We start from the raw sequence: 23852 nt of genomic DNA, 5'->3' as shown, positions 1-23852 counted from the left end.
TTCTTCTGGTTCTTTTGGTCCAATTTTTCTTAATTTTATCATTAATTTTGCATGCCCACCACAATCTTAATAGACAGACCAGTACAATTAATAGACCCATGAGTATTTTTGCAAGTACCCCATTCCAAATGTTGGTAAACCAGCTCCCTACTCTGGCAATTCCTTTTCCAAGTTTCTCCCAGACCCCAAGTTATTTCAAATTTTTCAAATCTGTACTATCTCTAGTAAGGTTAGTAAGCATACCTCTAATCTTTTTACTATTGTCCGGAATGAACGAGCAACAGTGGCGCTCGTTAAGCATCTTACAGACCCCTCCACTTTTTGCTAAAAGAATGTCTAAAGCAAGCCGATTTTGAAGAGTCATAGCTCTTTCTGCAGCAAGTTCAGTATCCATCAGGAGTATAGCCCCTGTAAAGTTTGTCAGCATGTTATCCACAATAGTAGACAACTTTTGAATTTTCATAGAATTCAAGATAACCCCCACTGAAGGGATTATAGCTCCAAATATGTCACCAGTGACAGCAGCCACTGATTCTCGTTTTTGTCTAGGATGTTGTAATTCAGACGTTTTAGGTATTTGTTTTAAGTCATCAATCTGGTAAATCTTTGGGGAAACTATTCCCAAATAACATGTCCCATGCCATCCCTTAGGGAGACGGTAATAAGTATTGAGTCCACAAATATAATAGATCCCAGGGATCGCTGGATCCTGTCCATTCAACATAAATGTCCATTTACTCTGAAACAGAAACACATGCCTGCATTCACTCGTTCTTACAAACAAATTGTCTTGCTCAGATTTTGGTCTATATATACAAAGCCTACCTACATGTAATGCATCTATAGCTAGTTTGCCTTGTGTTTTGATTGCAGTGTAAGCATAATCATTTGCATATGTGTGTTTTTTCTAATCCTTTTTCTAATCTTTCCTTCAATGCTTTGCGTCTATCATCAGTGTGGTCTAAAAAGCTTTTCTCTACAGGTGATAGTAAGCAGGTCAAGTCATTGCGATGTGTATAAGCAGTTCCAAATGTAAGTGTTGGCTCAAAGAATCCTCTAACTAGTTTTATTTCATGTTCTTTAGCTAATTTATTCAAGAATTCAATCACAGGCACAAAAGAGAACACAACATCCAGATTTGAATAAAAGTATTGCACATGCCCTTGATTTATAGAACCTTGTTAGTAGCAGGCTGCAGCTAATCCCGTAAGTTAGGGGGAGGCTATGATAAGTAACTCCCTCCTGCACAGATGAATGAATCTTAGTGCACACATAACAGTCTTTCGTATCCATAGTCTCTACATACTCATTCAGCAAGCGATAGAAGACATTAGTAGAAAGTTCCCCTTTTGAATTAGTTCCCTCATGCAAGTGTCTTGCATCCTGCTCAAATCTTTCCCACAGTGTTAGTGTTGTAGTTTCAGGTTTTGTAGTAGCATTAATAGTCTTTTTCTCCAACCACGGCATTCCCACAATCACACCCACAATTATTATTGTACACACAATACCTATTATAAGGTTTAACCAACCACACACCTTACTTCCCCTGTTACTACCTCTATTATAAGCCATGTCTGTATAGAATCAAATAGCAGAATAACAATCAACTTCAGGATGATCTATACATTTTTATTTTTTTATTTTTATTTTTTCTCTTGCTCTTTGCGTGTATTTACAGTGTCTTCACTCACTCCAGGACCCCCTTTGTCAAATCAGGTTAGCAGCTTGTCGCAATCAGGTTAGCAGCTTGTCACAATTAGGTTTCTCGAAGTCAATCCGGTTCTAATGTCACAATCGGTAATTTTAAAGTCGCTCTTTCAGTTTTCAGATTTTCAATTTTAACCAATTTTTTCTTTGGATCAGTTCAGGTACCGTAGTACTGTCCTGGCACTTCTCGGTCAAAACAGAACGCTAGGAATTGTTGTTGCCACTCAGATGCTGTAGCATACGCCCATTCAGGACCGGTATATCTTCTATTTGCGACTTTCTTTTCAGTCTTCGTTCACCTTGCTGTTCTCCTTCACTTAGGTCTTCCGCTCGAGATGTATTGTTTTCCTCTATTATTGTGTCTCTTGGTACGTTTCTTGTCCTTAAGAGCGGTTTCTCTGGCCAGTTATCACCCTTATGCGTCTTCTTTTGATGTGCCTTAACAGGACCCTGGACAGCACCCTCCTCTTGTACTATGGTGTTTTCACTTGATGGACCTGCAATTGGCTCAGGAGACTTTGACACTCCCTGATTTCTCTCTACTATCTCTCCTTCTTCTTCTTCTTCTTGGTCTGTACCAGGTTCGAGTTCTAACCCATATCTGTCTGCTTCTGGGAGAATCTCTCCTTGATTTAGTTCTTCTGCTGCCCCTACTGAGATAGGCTCTCTGTCACCTCTCTCGAACTCATTGACTGAGGGATGAGGCTGTTCTCAGTGGACTCTCCAGCAGTCTCAGTTCCTCCTTGACTGTTTTCTGGCCCTGAGACTTCTCCTTCTGAAGCTGTTGTGCCGGAAACTTCAAGTTCCTCTTCAATAGGACACGTTACCTTTTTTGTGTGACTGGCATGTATCCAGTTTGGAACTCTGGCACACTTTACAGCAGTAGTGGTTGTCAGTATTACTTGATATGGCCCTTTCCAACGTGGTTCCAGACACGACTTTCGCAAGTGCTTCTTGACAACCACCCAGTCACTGGCTTGTAGAGAGTAGCCTGGATCGCCAATCGGTGGCAATGTGTTCGCTTCCACCTGGTGAGAGAAAGAGCGAATCACATCAGCCAAACCTTTGCAGTAGTCCAACACCATATCATCTGTGATATTCACTAGAGCATTCGCAGGTACTGCTGGCAACCTCATAGCTCTACCCATGAGGATTTCATGTGGGGATAGTCCAGTTTTCTTGTCTGGGGTGTTTCTCATTGTCATCAGCACTAAGGGCAATGCATCTGGCCATTTCATACCGGTAGCTGCGCACATTTTTGCCATTCTTGACCTTAAAGTACCGTTCATTTGCTCCACTAGTCCTGATGCTTCAGGGCGGTAGCTACAATGCAGCTTCTGTTCGATGTCGAGTCAGCACACAGGAGTTTAATCACCTCATTGTCGAAGTGTCTGCCCCTATCTGATTCTATAGAGACCGGAAACCCGAACCTTGGTATCAGTTCCCTATGTAATAGTTTTGCAACTGTGAGGCTGTCATTCCTACGTGTGGGGTAGGCTTCAATCCAGTGACTGAAAACACACACAATCACCAGCACATACTTCAATCCCCCACAAACAGGCATTTCAATGAAGTCCATCTGCATCTTGTTGAATGGACCATCAGCTCTCCCAATGTGGCTCAAAGTTACCACTGTCCCTTTTCCCGCATTCATCTGTTGACAGATGATGCATCTGTGACAACTGACTTCAGCAGCATGTCTGAATTTTGGATTGAACCAATCGATTTTAAATGACCTGATCATTGCATCCCTCCCAAGGTGAGCCTGTCCATGGTACAATCTGGCAAACTGGGATAGAAGACTGTTTGGTAGGACTAATGTTCCTTCCTCTGAGACCTACAAATCATCAGCTCTTTGTACACATTGCATTCTTTGCCAGGAGCGTTTTTCTTCCTTGCTTGCACGACTTTGTAATGTCTTTAACTCATCTAATGTGTCAACCACCCGTAATGCAAGGTTCAAACATGGGTCATTTTCAGTTTGCGGTAACAATTCCCATTGCTCCTTGAACGATATACAGTTCAATGCACAAAACCTTGCGACTTGATCTACATAACCGTTTCCCATGGGTACAAAGTCTTGTGATCTAACATGAGCACTGCATTTCACCACAGCAATTTCAAGAGGTAACTGAATCGCATGTAACAAATCCTTTATTTGTTCACCATTTTTCACAGGGGAACCAGAAGAGGTCATGAAACCTCTTTGGGACCAAAGTTGGCCAAAATCGTGTACAATTCCAAATACGTATCTGCTGTCAGTATAGATAGTAACTCTCAAGTTTACTGCTGAGTGGCATGCTTTGGTGAGGGCAATTAATTCTGCCACTTGAGCAGAGAGCACTTTCTCAAGCCAGGAGGCTTCGATGATACCAGCTATGGTACATACCGCATAACCAGCTCTCAGTATTCCAACGGAATCTCTTAAACAGGACCCATCAACAAACATGATACAATCATTCTCTTTCAATTGTGTGTCCTGTATGTCTGCACGTGGTTTGGTACATAATTCAGTTACCTCAAGACAGTCCTGTTCAAAATCTTCTTCATTGTTGATTTCAGTGTTTTCAATTGGAAGTAAAGTTGCCTGGTTCAATATAGTGCACCGTTTAAGCGAAACATTTGGTGACCCCAGTATGATTGTCTCATACCTAGTGAGACGTGCATTTGTCATGTGCTGAGTTTTAGTTCGAGTCAACAGAATTTCAACTGAATGCGGAACCATTACTGTTAGGGGGTATCCCATGACTATGCCTTCACATTGCAGAAGGCTCTGACCAACTGCTGCAACTGCACGCAAACAACCCGGTAAGGCTGCTGCGACGGGGTCCAAGGTAGCTGAAAAATATGCTACAGGGCGATTTGCACCTCCATGGACCTGTGTTAAGACAGACAAAGAACATGCATCACGTTCATGACAGAACAACAAAAAAGGTTTCGTATAATCAGGCATTCCTAAAGCTGGTGCTTTGCACATGCACTCTCTCAACTCCATAAATGACTCAAGCTCTTCTTTGGATAAGGCTATGGCATATGGCTCGTCCTTGATCTCTTTGCCTGTCCATTTTATCAAAGGTTTTGAGATGATCGAGAAGTTGGGTATCCACTGGCGACAGTAGCCCACCATTCCCAAAAACATCCTGACATCTCTTTTTGTCGTTGGAGGGTTCATTTGTAAAATGGCTGTTATTCTTTCCTTTGATATTCTCCTGGACCCTTTTTCAATTAGGTGCCCCAGATATTTCACCTCTTTCTGACAGTATTGCAGTTTCTTAGGCGACACCTTGTGTCCATTCTTTCCCAAATGATTTAGTAAGGCAATGGTATCGTATTTGCAACAAACCCTTGTCTTAGATGCAATCAACAAATCGTCAATGTACTGCACAAGCGATGAATTAAAAGGCAGTACCAGAGGCTCCAAATCCTTTTTCAATATCTGATTGGAGATGGACGGTGATTCAGAAAACCCTTGAGGAATTCTGCACCAACAGTACACCTTATCCAGGAATTTGAAACTAAACAAAAATTGGCTATCCTCATGAAGAGGTATTGAAAAGAAGGCTTGTGACAAGTCTACAACAGTAAACCATTCAGCATCACAGGGAACCTGGAACATGATTACTGCTGGGTTGGGCACCACAGGGCAACATTTCACCACAATTTGATTTATTTTTCTCAGGTCCTGTACAATCCGAACTTTCCCACAAGGCTTCTTTAAACCCATTATGGGAGAGTTACACGGACTGCTCAAAACTTCTTTCAGGACTCCCTGTCTGAGAAAATCTGCAATTATTTGTAACACTTCAATGAGAACGTCTTGAGTCATGTGGTACTGTGGCACTTGAGGGAACGCCGCATTTGGCTTTATCTGGACTTTGACTGGTTCCACTCCTTTTATTAGCCCTACTTCCTTTCCAGTCAGGTCCCACACCTTCTCTGTTACCGTTCCCTGCAGCTCAACAGGTAGATCAATCAAGGTAAGCATCGGGAACAGGGTAATCAAAGGATAATCCTCATTTGCTGTCCCTGTGTCTTCTTCTGAGAACTGTCCCTCATCACCCTCATCATCACTATTTGTTTGCACTTCGATCCCATCGTTGGAACAGGTATTTGAACACTTTGTCTTGCACAGTAAGTCCCTTCTCAGTAGGGATACTGGACTCGAGTCGCAAACTACAAACCTATGTAGTCCCTGGAAATTGCCAATTTCAACCTGCACTGGGTCTGTAATCGGGTTTGTCAGATACTGGTTTGCAACTCCAACCACTCTTATGGTACGCCCTGAAAGCGGCAGTTTTGGAACCTCTACACTCCTGACTGTAGATCGTGTAGCTCCAGTATCAACCAAAAATGAGACCTTATAGCCCATCACCTTTCCTTCCACATATGGACCCCTCTGATCCACCTCTAGAGATGCTGCAAGTCTGCACACTTCACTGTCTGAACTATCATCTGACCATGCCCCGTTCATGCTGTTTTCACCTCGTAATGGAAACTGTTGTACTTTATTATTTTGACTCATTACCTGACCTGTGACCTGCTGAGGAAGCATCACCTGTTGCTGTCCCATCGGAGCCATTGGTAATTGCATTTGCTGTCTAGGTACCACAGGAATCTGCTGTTGTACTGGTTGCATTTGCACTGACTGAAAACGCGGCATTTGCATCTGCTGCATGGGCTGTATCCCTTGCATTTGTACCAAATTGTTCTGAAAATTCGGGTTTTGATGTCTCATTTTCGGGCCCGTACATTTTGTAATGTACCAACATTAGCACCTTGCTGAACAGCACCATCCTGCACCATATTCGGGCACTCCCGTTTCTAGTGCCCTAGGCCCCCGCACGCATGACATGGTGACATCCTTTTCGCCCCTTGCACGTCGTTTTGAACCACAACAGTATTTAAGTCTGGACCACGATTTACAAACCCTCGGCCTCGGCCTCGACCTCTCGGCTGTGCCTGAAACACACCATTCATTTGCGGTTGTTGCTGTATCATCTGTTGAACTCAGTTTCCCTGTATTCCTGTCTGTGCAGCCTTTATCTGCATCACCATCACTTTCTCTTTCAGCTTTTTCTGTTTTGGCTCAATCTCATCACTACAGTATTTTGCATACTGCAACACTTCATCAATCGGCTTCGCTTGCCAACAAATCAAGTGATTCTTAATCATCTGGCTAACTTCTGGTCTCAACCCTTCAACAAATCTAAACACAAGATGATTCATGTCCTTCGGTTCAATAGTCTCAGTACCGCTGTAGTGTTTGAATGCCTTTAAGAATCTTTCATAGTAAGCATGTATTGATTCTTTAACCTCTTGAGAGGTCCGGTTGATTTTCTGCCAATCGGTCACTTTCGGCGACACCTTTTGTTTAAAAAATGTAATCACCTTATGATAGTACTTCATCACCTCTTCAGAGGGTGCCCCTGTCACCTTATCCCTTGCCGGTTCCTTCGTCGGCCAATCAACTCCTCTCTTACACTCAAGCCACAAATCAGGCGGAACAATGATCTCAAACAAGGTATTCAAGTTGTCCCAGAGACACTTTGCAAGTTTCACAAACCTATCCGTTTGTTGATACCATTCGATCGGTTTCTCTCTCAATCTGGGATAATCATTGGTAAAGGATAGGATGTCTCCCCTGGACCACGGTACATGGACTAAGACACCACCAGCTGTCTCTCTCATGGGTAATATTTTTACTGAATCCACATCATGGGAAGCCTTCGCTTGGTTAGACCCTGGACTGTCACTCTTTTCCTTATCTCTTTTCTTTGCCCACCTGCCTTCCCATTTTTCCAGTGCACCCCAGATTTGCGCACTTTGCAACAACTCTTTCAAATGTGCCTTCATCCCTGCAGACCTCATGTGCTCAAAATCTTTAGAGTCGAAGTCTAATCTGAAACTTCTTTTCAGGTGTTTAGTGTTTCCAATGTTGATATTGTATTTATCTGCCAAGTTTGCCAACTTCTGATGTACCTTGCCTACCTCTTTGGTAATCTTAGGGCAGAGGAATCTTAATTCTGCTTCCGTGTAGGACTCCAATCTGTTCACTCCCATCGTACCTTCTACTAACTCAGCAGCTTCTGCCCCTAGTCTTACAAGGTTTAAGTACTCCTCTTACTTTTCTTTTTCTGGGTTGACTGGAATTACTGCAGCCTTTTGTGAAGTGTAAGTTTTTTCTAGCCATTCATTTAACTGCTGAACTGTGAAACCTTGCAGTGAAATGTTCCCTGCATGCATCATCGGGGAACGCGAAGTGTTCGTACTCACTGTTTGAGGAGTTAAAACCCCTAGTCCTGCTTGACGCATTGCTTCTATGGGTGCTCCCACTGGACTAAGATCCATTAAGGACCTCGGCTGTTCAACTACTTGCTCTCCTGGAGCCATTATCTGGGGAGTTCCTATAGACCCTCCTCTTATCACATCTTGAGTCATTACTCCCTGATCACATACGCCAGTTTTGCCCTGCGCATACAATGGCATTGATGGACCGACAGTAATTGGCAATGATATGGCAGCAGGTGTCTGACCTGGACCCAGACTCCGTGGAGCAGCAACCCCATAGGTCTGTTTCAATGTACCCGGGACAGGTACTAATGGTGGGCCAGCTACTGGGTTGTACCCCGGTATCAGCTTTGTGGCTGAGACAGTAATTTCGGAGTTGACTCAATCTGCACTAACTTTGATTTTGTATATATCGGGTCTGGCGGCACTATCAGATTTGTAGTAGTCTCAAGTACTGGGACGTCTGGATAGATTCTCTGTATCTGCGGTGGAGGTTGCAACTGTATCGGTATGTCTGGAGCAGTGGGTACACTGACACCATTCTGTATCGGAGCCATATCACTAGTCTGTGCCGTATCAGCAACTCCCTTTTCCTGCGTCTGGTTCCCAGGATCCGTGCTAGTGCTTGGAGCATTATCGCTCACCGCATAAGGCGGTGGACGGTCATGTAATAATCTGTCCATAAACTCCTCATCGTCTGAATCATCTTCTTCTTCCCAAGGTCTTTTATTTTCTTTAGATTTGCCTGAGTCTTTATCTGTCTTACAAGAAGCTTTCTTTCCCTGTGTTTCTTCTCCCTGTGTTATCGCTGGGAACAGTTTTAGTCCGTCAACAATTCCTCTCCTCCACATTTTATTCTCGTTATCCCATCTAGCCTCAGCATAGGATTTTTCTGCCCTTCTCAGCCTTCTATGGAACCTTTCTTGTCTATGTTTAAGAGCCATCAGATCTCAAATTGCTAAAGCCTCATATTGAGCTGGTCTCGGAGGTGGTTTCTGTATACTTAACATCCATCTTAAGTTCTCCAGCACCTTTGGATTCAACGTCCCATGCTCTGGAAACGCTAAGCATCCCTCCTTCTCTGTTAGTTTGCGCCACTGTTTCATCCACAAACAAGGCGCTACGCCCTTTTCTTCCATAACCATGTAAGCCGGAGTACCCTCGGGTGGTGTTGGCTCCCCATCGGTTGCTACAATATATGTGTCTCCCTTCAGAGCACTCTTAAATGCTTTTACAAAATTAATTTTGCGATTTTCTTTTTGTTTTGTATTTAATCAGAAGTGACTTAGTTCCCAGGACACCCTTCACCCACCTTTCTCAACCTATTGCCTCTCACGGACGGCAGCCAATCCGTGCGCGACCCCTCTCGACAACTCACCTATCTCAACGCGGCACCACTGACGTCACACTCACACGCTCTGCAGCTGACAAAGTCTTGCGGCTTGTCCGTTTCTCACTGAACCCACTCAATCTATTGCAAATTATTGCGAGCACCTTAAATGACAACAAAAATCTGTCGGTTTACTTCAGGAAGGGTAACACATTCGCTTCAGAACTTTACAGAGATTTCACTTGAAACCTCAGCCGCTACTTTCTCCTTGTCAGTTACCGCATACGCAAGCAGAATTTGACCCGCAAACTCTACTCTCGACTTGTCAATGGCTTATTCTAGTGCACTTTAGAACTTACCAAATCTCCATCGAAGGTTTCACACACGCATTTACTCAAACTTGACTTGTCAACCACGCCCGATTGACCTATTAAACGGCACAGATTACAACATAAACCCAAGTGTCTTCTACACCTGTTAACATACTCCGGAGTCTTAGACCACGACAGGTCCGTACATAAACAACCAACTACGTGGATAATTTTGAGCACCAAGCGCCACACTCACATGAAGTACGCCGACTTCCCTACTCTCATACTGTGGAGTACGCCCACTCCTACTAAACACACATACTTGGCCTAAATACACACAAATTTCACAATCACCTGCAAAAAGGTATAAGCTAAGCAAGCGCAAAAACCCTAAATCACACACATTATGGCGCCGAGAACATCCCCAATTCACTTAGGCAGGTTCCGAGATCCCGGGAAAGTCATGGTGAACTTAGAAACCCATCATACCTCCAATTTGCATTATCACAGAAAAACAAATTAAACAATGATTCTCCGTCCTAGGGCCCCCCAAGGGCCAAACTGTCGCTCTGCTACCAGAACTGTTAACGCGTCCCTTTATGTTAATTTATTACACATTAGGACTCGTTTTAGGCCAATGAATCTTGTGACCCAGTGGTGAGACACCGTAGGACGAGATAACTGATCAATATGTCAAGCAATATATCGATAATGTCATGAGTATTTACCACTACAATGCACTTTACTTTGGATAAAGACATTAATCAGTTGTCGACGCAACCATGACCTTTCAGCCATGAATAACCACACCTGTTGATAGAATTTTATGAATTTTATTCCCTATTGATTACAATCTACGAGCAGATGAATTAATTTCAATACCAGGAAGCAGAAGAGCATAGTCACGATATGGCAACTGTGATAAGATTTCATTAATGCAAGAATCACAAACATAACATAACACAGCATGAACATTGATCAGAATACAGCAAAATATCATGTATGTCTCAATTCAGCAAAGCATAATGTCAGTCATTTGTCTATTTGCATCAGTCAGAGTGAATTTCCTGTCCTAACCACTAATTAGCATCAGCATGTTGGGCTTCATGCAAAACAATTTGCAACATCCAATTTAGAAAACATCTAGCTAGGGTCTCTAACAAAAGAGCAGTTGGTACCTAGAAAGGAAAAGCAAACAGACAAATTACAAATTGCATTGTCATAATTACCCTCCAAGGATTAGTTCAGCATACAGGATCAGTCTTCGTCTTCAGGACATCAGTCAAACCCCATCAGTCTAAACTCGTCTATGGACAGGGGACACTTTCCCCATAAGGAGGAGAAGTGTAAAGGGCAGACTACGGGTGAGGATGATTTTATTAAGTCTCAAAGTCACCGATCAGAGTGACAACATTTCTGGATACAATCAATAGCATTCCTTACCTAATTCTAACGTCCCTACTGTGACATGGGTTTTTATCCCATTTTACGTAATACCTTCCCCCAAGATTCTATTGGACATTCTCTATACCCCACTATCTTTAACCTATCAAATTATACATTAGGTAATCCCAATTGTCACCCCACGATAATTTATAACACTTTGATTGGTCTTCATAATTGACGTCTTCGGAGGTGGCACATCCGGGGTGTTTCTTCACCACTTGGCACATTTTCTCGGGTCATGAGTTCCTTTGTCCATGGTCTAACGTCCTTGTACATTACATTAATCTACTTTTGTTTCAAAATTATACTTGAATTTATACTAAAGCAGCTAGCATGCGGATGAGAACAGAATTTGTATTTGATACATAAAATGAAGAAAAGAACATTTGCAGGGTCATGGCCCTTCGCGAGTCAGCACACTGAAAAACAAAAATATTGCTTTAATATGAGAGGTAGGCAGCTAAATCCACAGCTCACGCTAACTTAAGGCCTATAGGATTCTCAATGCAATTATCGTAAACGCTAATATATAAGCTTGATTAGTCATAATGCAAACAATCATTACTCATAATTGGCATTAGTTCATGTACACAATGATGACTTCTCATAATATAATCATAATTCAAATGCACGTTTAAGCAAACCACAATTTATTGTCGTTTTCTATGCAGCATTGTTAGGCATTTATATAAGCATTACACTTCTAATAATTGTAATATTCAAACTACGCTCTCTCAATACCAGTATCCCTTAAAGGGTGTACAAATATTACATTTCTGGTGAGGTTTCAGACAGATTGTTTGAACATTAAACTGCATTAATAAGAACATCTAATGTGCTTTCTTCAGAGGTTGTTTAAGTTTGGAGCTTAACTGGTTAGGTGATCTGCATAGTATTGAAGATCTTCGTTTGTAGTTCTTCAGGAAATGGGCTAGGCTAAAACTGTTATTTATCACCAGAAAGCACAACCATTATTTATTTAAAGGAAACTTTGATCCCTTTTGATCCCTAATGGTCTTTTTAACAGGTACAGTTATCAATGATGTCGTGCAGTGCCTGATGCCTGCTTCCTTAGGTTTTTGGTACAGACCTACAGTAGAAAACTATTGGGATCACCCTATGGCATCCGACCATCTTTCAACAAGAAGAGAATAGTTGGGTTTCTAATCCTTTGGCAGTTTTATTTTCCTTCCTAAGACACCTTGTAGTTTTTATTCATAGGTTTGTGACCTATGTCTAACTATGGAAGCCTTTATTAAACGCCTTAAGATCAAAGTTATATGGAAGTGTTATTTTTCTACCTAATCCTTTTTATCGTTTTTATTTTCCAAAGAACACTAATGTTCTAGTTTGTGCTTTAATAACACATTTTTATGTTAACATTAAGAGTTTATTGGTATTTTTCTCCAGTACCTGATTCAAAAACAAAGGTATTGCAATGTGAACTATATAGGCAAAACTAGCAAAACTCTTGCACAAGCCAAGTTACTCATGCAGTATCTTTCATAGGTGCTTTATTGGAATCTTTTTAGTGATGAGTCTAGTTTGACATAACATGTCTTGCATTGCTTAGTTTTCTTATCAGTTGTAATATTTCTAGTATCATCAGCATGTATTCTCCGGCCTCTGGCTTCTGAATGCTAGTTTGTTATAGTTTGAGTTATTTTGGCAAGGCACAGATCCATTGTGTTCTCTTTGGAAGAATCCAAAGTAGATATTTAGAATTGACAGTCTTTTTAGACATGAGTGCAGATCATGCAGCTACCTCTTTGGCCGTGTAGAAACTGCGAGATAGTTATTGAAAGATGTTTTCTACCTACATAGGTTTCCTACAGTGTTGAAAGAAAATCTTTTCTTTCAAAGCTGAAACTTTGGTTTCCTTTTTATTCATCAACCGTTTGCATTTATATTCCAGTCTGCATAAATAAATGTTATTCATCCTTTCAACCTTGGAAACTATTTTCTGAGAGACTTTTTCTACATAATCACATAATATGTTTATTCTGACATACTTTCTAGTAGACTTGTAATTCGACTATATGTTAGTCTTTTATGGATGCATAAGTATGTATTATGTTTGTGGTTCATCATATATTAGACTGGAGTCAGGACCTTTGAAGCTAATTATTAATTTCTTTTGAATTACCCTTAATTCCATCCCACTTGTACATTTGGTCCTCAACACACAATTCATTTGAAATTATTATGCTGTCTTTGTTTCCAGACAATTAGGTTCTTAGAAAGACTTAGACAGAAACTTCCTATGGAAGTCGGAGCTGCAGTGATGGATCCTGTAAAATTAGATATATGGACATTGCCTTTGGCTTGTCCAATTGTCTTCTTTGACTGATCTTAGTAACCCTATAACTATGTTAAAAAATATCCTATGTAAAACCAAGATCTTTTGATTCTGTATGGACAATTATCTGTACCTTCTTTGTGCAATGTTTTTCGGGAAGGTAAATTAGGGTTGGCTAGTAAACCGAATATGCTTATCACTTTTGTCTACAATTTTATAACTATCAGAACTACTAGTGGGCTTATTTGCGAGGTAATACTTTTTTATGTACTAGAATGCTGGTTCCTGTTCACATGTGTTGTATGTAAAGATATTAGCATTTATGTTGGATTCTTGGAGTATGACTTTTTTTCAAGAGCACCTTCTTTAAGTTATGTACAACATAACATTTCTTATATATTTGGATAGTTATGCATGTATACGTAGTCTTGGGCTATGTGTTACATATATCTATCACACTGTCACTTTACATATATTTTTAAAGATACATAGTTGCATTGTCACTTTAAACACGCACTCAGATAGATATTCATATGGGTGGATGAATATCTTTAAAAATGTAAACTCTAGTGTAGTGAATCCTAGTTCGTTTTAATGGGATAACAGTAGTTAGCTTAGCCTCTGGCTTGCCGACTCGTGCCCCCGTCACCTAGTGACTTTTAACCTACTTAGCTTGCTCTGTTTTAGCCCATTTAATTATTTAATTCTTCTAAGATGGCTGCCTTGTTTATATTTCGGCCACTTGTTATGCTTTGCATTATCAGTGTTACCGAGCTAAGGCGTCAAGATTAAGCAACAAAGACAAACAGTAGGTGTTCACACTTTGGGATTTTCCCTCTCTATACTTTTGAGGGATTGTTTATATTAATTGCCGTCCCGAGCATGTCCGTTATCTATTGTTTGGGAACACACCCACGTCAGGGGTCCTTGTAGATCTGTATAAATACATCGCACTTTAGACAGATAATCGGAGGGATTCCGACCAGAGGGCATTGCCACCATCGCTGATATCGATGCTGCACGTCGTCTTGCTGCTGACCCAGTCTTCGTGTCCCTACGGAGTCTGAGATAGAGACCTCATTCCAAGGTAAAGAGGGTTGGGGGCTCCTCTCATGGACATGGCATTGGCAGATTAGGTTTAGCAAACCCAGCTCTCCTTTAGGTAGGAGGTTAGGCCTCCCACACTAGGGTATTAGGGCATATTACATCTCGTATGTCTTTCCTATGCATTGCAAGATGGTGGGGGTCTTTGAAATAATGACTCTCGACTTTACAATTCTGTTCCTTGCAATATTCATTATCCTAATCATTGCAGCCCATGCAACTTACTGCAAATTGCAGTTATGTTAAATAAAAACTATTGAAACTTTACTGCATCTTTGTCATTGCCTGTGTTTGTATGAAACATGATATATCTGTGAGAAAGGGGTAATTTCCGTTTAACCACAACACTCCCTGAGATGTCTTATTCTCGAGTCTATGCGTAAAGGCTGCCACAAATCACCTTTTACTATTGTGTTTCTGGTGAGGTGCTGCTAGTGAGCTGGTAAGGTTGGAGCAACAGTTACGACTTGTTGAAGGATGGGCGTAGTCACCTACAAACTAAAGTACTGTCATCCTTTAACCAGCAGTCTTGCCTGGAGCAAGAGTCAAAACTGCAACACTAGTAAATGTACTTTTTTCATTCAGAGAGATTTGCAAGACGTCTGATGAATGTGGGTAGTGGTGTAATGCACTTACTAGAGTCGGACCTGGCATATTTTACTTTTCTCTTTATCACTGTTGCTCACAGAACAGCCCTAAGTCTCATTTAGAAATCATGTTTCTGTCAAGACCAAAGTTTTGTTTGAGCTTACTTATGCTTTACTATTCATGCATCCTTCCTCCTTTTTTAAAAGAGTTTTTTTTCTCGAGTCCATGCGTAAAGGCTGCCACAAATCACCTTTTACTATTGTGTTTCTGGTGAGGTGCTGCTAGTGAGCCGGTAAGGTTGGGACAACAGTTGCGACTTGTTGTAGGATAGGCTTAGTCGCCTACAAACAAAAGTACCGTCATCCTTTAACCAGCAGTCTTTTCTGGAGCAAGAGTCAAAACTACGACATGGCGCCACCGACGATGGTGTTTAGGCACTGATTTACGGATACCCCGACTATCACTGTCTCACAGACAACAGGTACCCTAAGTACCATTATGCGGAGACGTCCGTGGTCTTTGGGAAAATCCTCCTCAGCTGAACAGGTAACACCTGATTAAGCTGTAGGTTGTTCGAGCTCGAACTCATAAAAGGACTTATACTCCCCATTTTTGGTGTTCCATTTTCTAAACAAAAATAGCTGCTGCCATAGACATTCCTGAAAATGCTAGACATGCACTAACACAACATTTATTAACGCATGGCCTTACAGATGAGGGCGGGGATGTTACTCGTATAATAGAAGCTAATGAAGCATACCAAAAAGAAACATTTTACTGTTGAGTCACCTTTCCTGAGGTAGGCCAAAGAACACATACGTTCCACACATATGAAATTGCAAGCGTGCATTTACGGTACCGAGCATACCAGTATCATGAAATATCGCTCACATACCAAGAGCACCAGAACTGGTTTGAAGGCGCCCTACCACATGTATTACAAAGAGTGAAGCTAGGTCCCTTAAGTAATGACAGACCTACATGGCCTATGTTTGCCACATACACAGCTCACCCAGGCATACAAAATATGCCAATAGCAGATCTGCGAGATTTATATAATGAATTGGTGACATTATATAGAAGATTAGTTCAGTTCGTAATGCGAACATTGAACACAACACCAGCGCGTCCAGCACCGCCAGCACCTGGTGGTTATCAGTTGGCTACTGAGATTAATCCACAAACAGTGCATACTATTATGGGTAAAGTGCCTGCAGAACGGGAAAAAATACTGTTCTGGAGTGCCCAGAAAACAAATCAGCTGGAAGCTGTGTTTCGCCTTACGGGACCACAGGAAAAACACAAACTGCTCACTATCCCTCGGTGGATGACTGCACCACATGGGGTACAGTCTTTGCTGCCATATATACTACCACACATGGTACCCAGACACTAGCCAATTTACCGGAAGTGTTAAAACAAATACAAAATGAGCACAGGGCTGCACCAGCCTTGGATTTGGTGATGAAATTAATGCATAGCTTTGACGCGGTTTCCTCAGTAATACTCAGTAACATTAAAGGGGAAGCAGTAGCACTGGCAATACGCCAGCGTCTCCGGGAAACTCCACACCAGGAACAAGAGAGACAGCTACCGAAAATATTTCCGATACCTATACGAGTATAGGGCGGGATAGTTTGGGAGCCATACCAAAGAAATTAGAGGTAAAAGGTACCACCCATAAGGAGGGTACAAAGCAGGCTCAAGAGGGCCCTAAGAAGCGCTGGGACAAACAAAAAGATTTCAAAGATAGGAGAAATAAGAGAGCTGATTCTCCACATCCTGAGAACTCCTAAAGGAGATACAATCTCAGAAATAGGGAGAACATTAAAACTCCATACAGATGTACTGATTCACATCCCTCTCGTTCCTTTCAGGACGCACCGGATAGACGTAGCGAGAGAGGGGGCCGTCCAGATCGACTTCCTGAATACGTGAAAGAAAAAGACTCGCAGCAGTCTACCATTTAAAAAAAAAAAGAAAAGACTCTTCAGCAAAAGCCACAGTTTAAAAAGAAAAAGGTGGCAGCACTGTTGAGGAACAAGACGTCGGCAGTGACTCTGTTAGACAGCGCAGCAGAGGTCACGATATGTCGCCAGAGTCTGAAAGATCATCTGAATGCGACGGCAACTAGCAATTTTATTGCAGTTGACGGCCGCGTTCTCCCTCCAAATAGGGTATATGATTTAAAAATTCAGATAGAGGGAGACATGGAGCGCACCATTAGTGTGATATTTTGGGATGAACTTACTAGTGTTATCCTATTGGCCCAAAGAGACTGGCCACATGAGCACGTCTGTAAGCTCCCGCATGGGGAAGATGTCATTTTGCCTTCTTTCTCCGATCTTGTTCTGGAAGCAGACAATGAAGCCTATGCTGCTGAATGGGCTCTAGCGCAGGCACCTGCGTAATATCGCAATCATGCAGGTTGGGACAAGGAGACTCCTTGTCATGTTATTCCCGTTACACCCCAACTGCAGCCACAATATCCTGTCAAACATGAAGCGAAAGCTCCAGTGAGGGAAATACTCACCCAGCTTGAGTACCAGGGAGTAATTGAGCTCTGTACATCTCCAATGGATAATCCATTATTCCCCGTTGCAAAGCCGGACCATTCATATAGAATAGTTATTGATTATAGACATTTAAATAGTCATACACGCACATATGCTATACAAAATTCGCACAGCACTAATAAACCATATAGTGCGTAAAAATATAAAACCACACTAGACATATCTAATTGCTTTTTCTGACAGAATTTAGCACATGACAGTCGGGACCGGAGTGCATTCTCATTTGGCTCTCAAAAACGCTTTTGTCATTTACCTCAAGGCTATAAAAATAGCCTGGAGCTATTTTCAGCCCGTGTAACATCAATATTACATGATATTGATTCCGAGGCGTTATCCTACGTGGATGACTTGTATCTCACAGACGACGTCCTCGACATTCATCCTGCAAGGGTCGATCGGATCATTTTGGGATTTGCAGACCTCGGTTACAAATTCACTTTTAAGAAAAGCAAGATCGCCTTTCTAAGTGTATTATTCCTGGGATATGAGCTATCGAATGAGGGGAAAGAGCCTGGCCCGCACTTTCTAGAAAAATGTGCTCAACTGCACCCTCCTAACTCACTTAAACTACAGTCATTACTAGGTTTCTTTAACTTTGGCAGAACATACATTCCAGATTATGTACAACGTATCAAGCCACTTTATGACTTAGTTTAGCCCAATTTTTCTAGCAGACACTGGACGGTTGAACACACACGCATCCTTAGGGAGATGCAACAGGACATGCTAGAAGCTAAACACTTGCACACACGTGACAATAAAACAAATTTGGTCATCAGAATAATTGCTGGTGCCATTGGTTTTACTTATGTCACCCTCAATGAGGGTGACATGGTACCGATAGCATATAAATCACATTACTCCAATGCAGAACAGCGTTTTGCACCCACAGAAAAGATTCTGACGGCAGTTCAGACGGCCGTCATAATAGAGGCCACTTGCCCAGGGGAAACGTATTATTGTTGTCTCCCCGGTGCCGGCCTTAGAGGCTGTCACCAAAGCAAGCATTCCCAACGCTAAAGCATTACATCCACTTTGGATTCAATGGGCAACGTCTCTGACCGCCACTGATGTCGATTACATTTTTGATCCAAAACTTCAGACACGAGTTTCTCCAGTATGAACAAGAGTACCTCGCTCCTCTAAATATCTTGCCCCTGGACAGATATCATACTGTCATATATACTAATGGTTCAGCACAACCGGCTGTAGATACTAAACATCAATACTCCGCAGCTGTGAGCAGAGTGATGGAAGATGGAGTCTTCCACCCACACAATACCTACACGCAGACCCTAGGGGACTGCACGGCCCACTTGCCTGAACTTAAGGCTCTTATTCTAGCGCTCGAACATACTGAGCCAGGATGCCGGGCTTTAATAGTCAGTAACTCATATTACTGCGTTCAGTCATACAATGACTATCTCAATCATTGGAAACTGAACGGGATAGAGATTCTAAAGGGAACACCATTAAACACAAAATATTGTGGGGGAGGGTGGCTGATCTTAAGGCTAAGCTGCAGTGTGTCCATGTAGTACATACTTTGGGCCACCAAAGTGTAGGAGTACACGTTACTGGTAATACAGTGATTGATTAAGCGGCCAAAGCAGCAGTAGCTAGGCTTCTGTGGCTGCAGTGACACGTTCACAGACTAGATTGGATAATGAAATATTGACTGCCGTGAAAGCTTTGGCTGCAGGCAAGCCCCTTCCGAAAGGATACCCTACAAACTATGCTTACCATATCAGTGCGCAGAATGTTGCCTACACAACAATTCCTGAGGTTGGAGATCGAGATTAGATCTAATTAAAGCAGCGCATGAGGGTGTCACTTCTGCGCATGCTGGTATATCAGCCACGATAACACTCCTACAGAAACGCTTCTGGTGGCCTGGTCTATGCAGACGAACAAAACAGTATGTCCTTTGATGTGACATTTGCCAGCAGATAAATGGCTCTAATATCAAACGCTCACCGCAGACATCCCTCTTAGTGTCCAACAGGCCACTACAGTGTGTGTACCTGGACCATTGTGGTCCCTTACAGCCTGATGGTGCATACAAATACATTCTAGTCGCTGTAGATTCTTCTTCTAGATTCCTGTGGGTATGGCCACAGCGGTCGGCTGACGCCCGGACTGTTATAAAAGACTCGCTAATCTTTGTCGGTACATATGCGGTTGCAGCATTCCATTTGGACCATGGCCCTGCATTTGCCTCTAAGGCATTCAGGGACACCATGGGGACGATGGGTGTTGAACTCCATTACTCCTCACCATACCATCCTGAGGGAAATTCGGTTGTGGAGAGGCGGAATCGTGATCTAAAGCAGTCCTTAAAAGCTCCGAGTATTAGGTTCAGGCCGCAGTTGGTTACATCACCTATATGGAATCCAGAGAGTACTGAACAATCTGCCAAGACGGTCCTTGGGGGGACGCACTCCATATGAGGTTCTCTTTGGGATACCTATGTATGTCCCAGATCTTGATGTCCCTGGTATGGTGGCAGCAGAAACACCATTTGACATAAATGAACGTCTCACTGTTTTACAGGAGCTTCAGCAATTTCGGGATGATGAATCATCTACAAGTGCTGCCACTTTAGGAATAAGGGATTTAGCGAAAAACTTCGACTGGCTGGATTCCTAAAGTTGGGGATCTGGTTTGTGAGAAGATTGCAGTGAAGGAGGAGTTCGGTCCATCATACAGAGCACCTGTGCCGGTCTTGGGAATTCATGGCACCAGGACTGTCATCTTACGACCACTAGCTGGCTCTAGGACGAACAGATTCACCTCCATTAATGGCATCAAATTACCCCATGTGGCCGGTCCTTCACACTATACCAAGAGGTCCCTTGGGTGGTTCCCGATCCCCTCTTATTACCCAACAGGACATACATCTACACAGTAGGATGAACAACATTACTGCGGACTATGCAACAATGTCCAACACTGTTCCAGATACCTCCTCGACCATGGCGAGGACAGAAAATGAGCTCTTGTTAGTTCCTGTCACCACTTCAGTAACAACTCCTGTCCAAGATTTGGTTGTTTTTAACACAAACACATCACAGACTAATGGCACTGTCTACCAAGAGCCTCCATGTGAAGTGGATCAAAGTACAGATAGTGCACCAGCTCCCGTGTTTGCAGAGACTGCCTCTGGCTATTTCATTGACATTGATGACTTTTCTTCAGACTCATCAACTACTGTGATTGCCAATGTTTAAAAAAGGAGTAAGCTGTTTCAATGGTTTTTAAAAGAACTACTTGGTATACCCATGGAACTATTTATGGTTTTGTTTGACATTTTTTGCATTATTTTTATGGATTAGTTTTGTGACTGTTTTTTTTGTGCTTATAAATGGTCACTATATTCCTGATTGCTCCTCTGTGGAGCCTGTTGATAGGTTTTAACTCCATATCATTCTTCACATAAGGTCCGAAGAGACTTGTCCCCTGTAAATGTTACAGCAATACCGATTTCTGATGGGATTGTGTGGGACAAAGTTCCATTTGATATATACGGGCCTACAGAAATTATTCAAATACCATACGTGTTCATAATTTCTATGACAGATGTAATTACACCTGATGTTGTCTCTGATGATTGGGATGTCCAAACAGTTGATTCCATGCTAACAGCAATGAAGGACTATTCCGCTTTTGAAAGTGATGATGTATATGAACATACAATGAATTATGGGGAAATGTCCTGCTATAACAATTGGGGACATTACTACCTACACCGTGCCACTAGATACAGGCCAGTATTAAACTACACACATTGGGAACACTGATCTACACCACCGGTGTGGAGCCCAAAATACTATAGTGATAAATTTACATATTTTACTGGGCATGACAACAATACCTCCAGTACAAATTAGGAACATTTTGCTAACTGATACAAAACTGATTTATTCAGCAGACATCCTGTCTGGGTTTAGCAAAAATTAAAGACTTGAACACGCCCAATATCCCTACTCCGGCAAGGTTTAAAGTTTGGTAATACTTCCTTAATATCACTAAGGACAGGCTAGATGCAATGGTTAAGGCTGCTACCTATAATTCTTAACTTTCCAGTCCCAGTGGGTGGTTAATATGGCCCATCGACACAAATGGGTGTCAAGCGTGTTTTTTGAACTCTTCAAGGGGTTTTTCAAGTAACAGGCCAGACCCTTGCTTTGTCTCAGGTCAACATACAGGTATAGTTACAACATACAGTGTGGGTAAGCTGTGCCAGCAATGGGTACAGACAAACACGTTAGCCGCAGTTAAGCAACACCTGAACACTCTTTCCAAAGATATAGACTTGCAGGATTTTCTGCTGGGTCCTAGGAAAAAGCGTTCGAAAAGGTTTCTATACGCTATGTACAATGAAATTTGGAAACATTCACAGATTGAGGCTGCTGCGCGTTTAAGGCAATTAGATAAGGAACATTTAGAAAAGGCTTTAGCGGTTGTCGACAACGGCACGAACACTCTGTCCAACAGGATTTATTCACTATCAAATATAGTGTTGTCTGCTATTGATATCACTCAGACAGACTTGTCCCGGTTATATCCTGGGCAAACACAGCTACGTTCCATCATGCAGCTGGGTTGGACTTCACAGACACTGAAAAATGGCCACGTTCCATGGAAGTAAATTAACAGGAGTGAATTCTTCACTGCTTTTAATTTTTCCAGAGAACAACAGACAATGGCTAAAAGGGAGGTTAGTTTCACCTTGCTTCACGTAGAAAAGTTAGATAAGTTGCCCTTCACAGTAGCAGAGAGTCCTTCAACTATCTGGCTCTTACATGGCATAATTAATTTACCTATTTTGACCCTTGCAGCCCATGAAACTTAACGCAAATTGCAGTCATGTTAAATAAAAACTATTGAAACTTTACTGCATCTTAGTCATTGCCTGTGTTTGTATGAGACATGATATATCTGTGAGAAAGGGGTAATTTCTGTTTAACCACGACACTCCCTGAGATGTCTTATTCTTGAGTCTATGCGTAAAGGCAGCCACAAATCACCTTTTACTATTGTGTTTCTGGTGAGGTGCTGCTAGTCAGCCAGTAAGGTTGGGACAACAGTTACGACTTGTTGTAGGATGGGCGTAGTCACCTACAAATTAAAGTACTGTCATCCTTTAACCAGCAGTCTTGCCTGGAGCAAGAGTCAAAACTGCAACACTAGTAAATGTATTTTGTTTCATTCAGAGAGATTTGCAAGACGTCTGATAAATGTGGGTAGTGGTGCAATGCACTTACTAGAGTCGGACCTGGCATATTTTACTTTTCTCTTTATCACTGTTGCTCACAGAACAGCCCTAAGTCTCATCTAGAAATCATGTTTCAGTCAAGACAAAAGTTTTGTTTGAGCTTACTTATGCTTTACTATTCATGCATCCTTCCTCCTTTTTTGAAAAGAGCTTTTTTAAATACGTTTTTTTTGCTACACAAGGAATTCAGGAGGTACTACGAAGTGTACACTATTTAGTTCTTTATTATGAGGTAGGAATATCTGGTAATACCACCCTTTTGTAAAGAGGTGGGTAAGTAAATGAGCTGATTTTAGGCTGCGCAATGATAGTGACACCAAAGTTGTGTTTATTGTGAGGTCTTTTTATTGGGAAGAATGTGGCTTGATGAACAGATTCAAAGTATTTGGCCTTGATCTTAGGCATACAAGAGTTCTAAACTGCAGAGGTCCAAAGGTGAGATAAATATGTACTGAAAGTACTGAGGACAGTTGATTTTACACCTTTATAGGGTGTCTGATTAAATTATTATAATGAATTATTGAGAAGTTTTATTATTCTAATGTGTCATTGATTTGATAAATAGAATGAACAAGAGCTTACTCATGTGGAAATAACCAATCCTTTCTCTTTGATAGGTTTAATCTTCAGGTATCCAGAAGTGGATTATCAGTCATTCAGACTCCCAGAATCAGTGCCTCTTTTCTGTCTACCTATGGGAGCAACTATCGAATGTTGGGCGCCCCAAACCCGATATCCACTTCCAGTTTTCTCAACGTTTGTCCTTACTGGTTCAACTGCAGAAAAGGTATGCACGGCTTTACAGAGTCTACCGTTTCCTCTTTTATTAACCTATTTTCATTTTTCAAAGTGAACAGTACAACAGTGTGTAGAGTCTTCCTACTCTGCAGTCCAGACTCCAGCATATATTTACAGGTTCATCTTC

The 23852-nt window shown here is 41.9% G+C and overlaps 1 protein-coding gene across 2 annotated transcripts in view; it reads left to right on the top strand.

Annotated features, from left to right (window-relative positions):
• The window catches only part of DENND4C (DENN domain containing 4C), a 1359979-nt gene that overhangs the window by 193147 nt on the left and 1142980 nt on the right, over positions 1-23852 (top strand). For both annotated transcript variants that reach the window (XM_069239287.1, XM_069239298.1), the window contains exon 5: positions 23545-23714. In XM_069239287.1, coding sequence (XP_069095388.1) covers positions 23545-23714 — 170 coding nt within the window. The remainder of the gene's footprint in view (positions 1-23544; positions 23715-23852) is intronic.

Source organism: Pleurodeles waltl, chromosome 1_2 (assembly GCF_031143425.1).
Source record: "Pleurodeles waltl isolate 20211129_DDA chromosome 1_2, aPleWal1.hap1.20221129, whole genome shotgun sequence".
Lineage (NCBI taxonomy): Eukaryota > Metazoa > Chordata > Amphibia > Caudata > Salamandridae > Pleurodeles > Pleurodeles waltl.
Note: the sequence above shows the minus strand (reverse complement) of the source record. Positions and strands in the feature narration are given on the sequence as shown.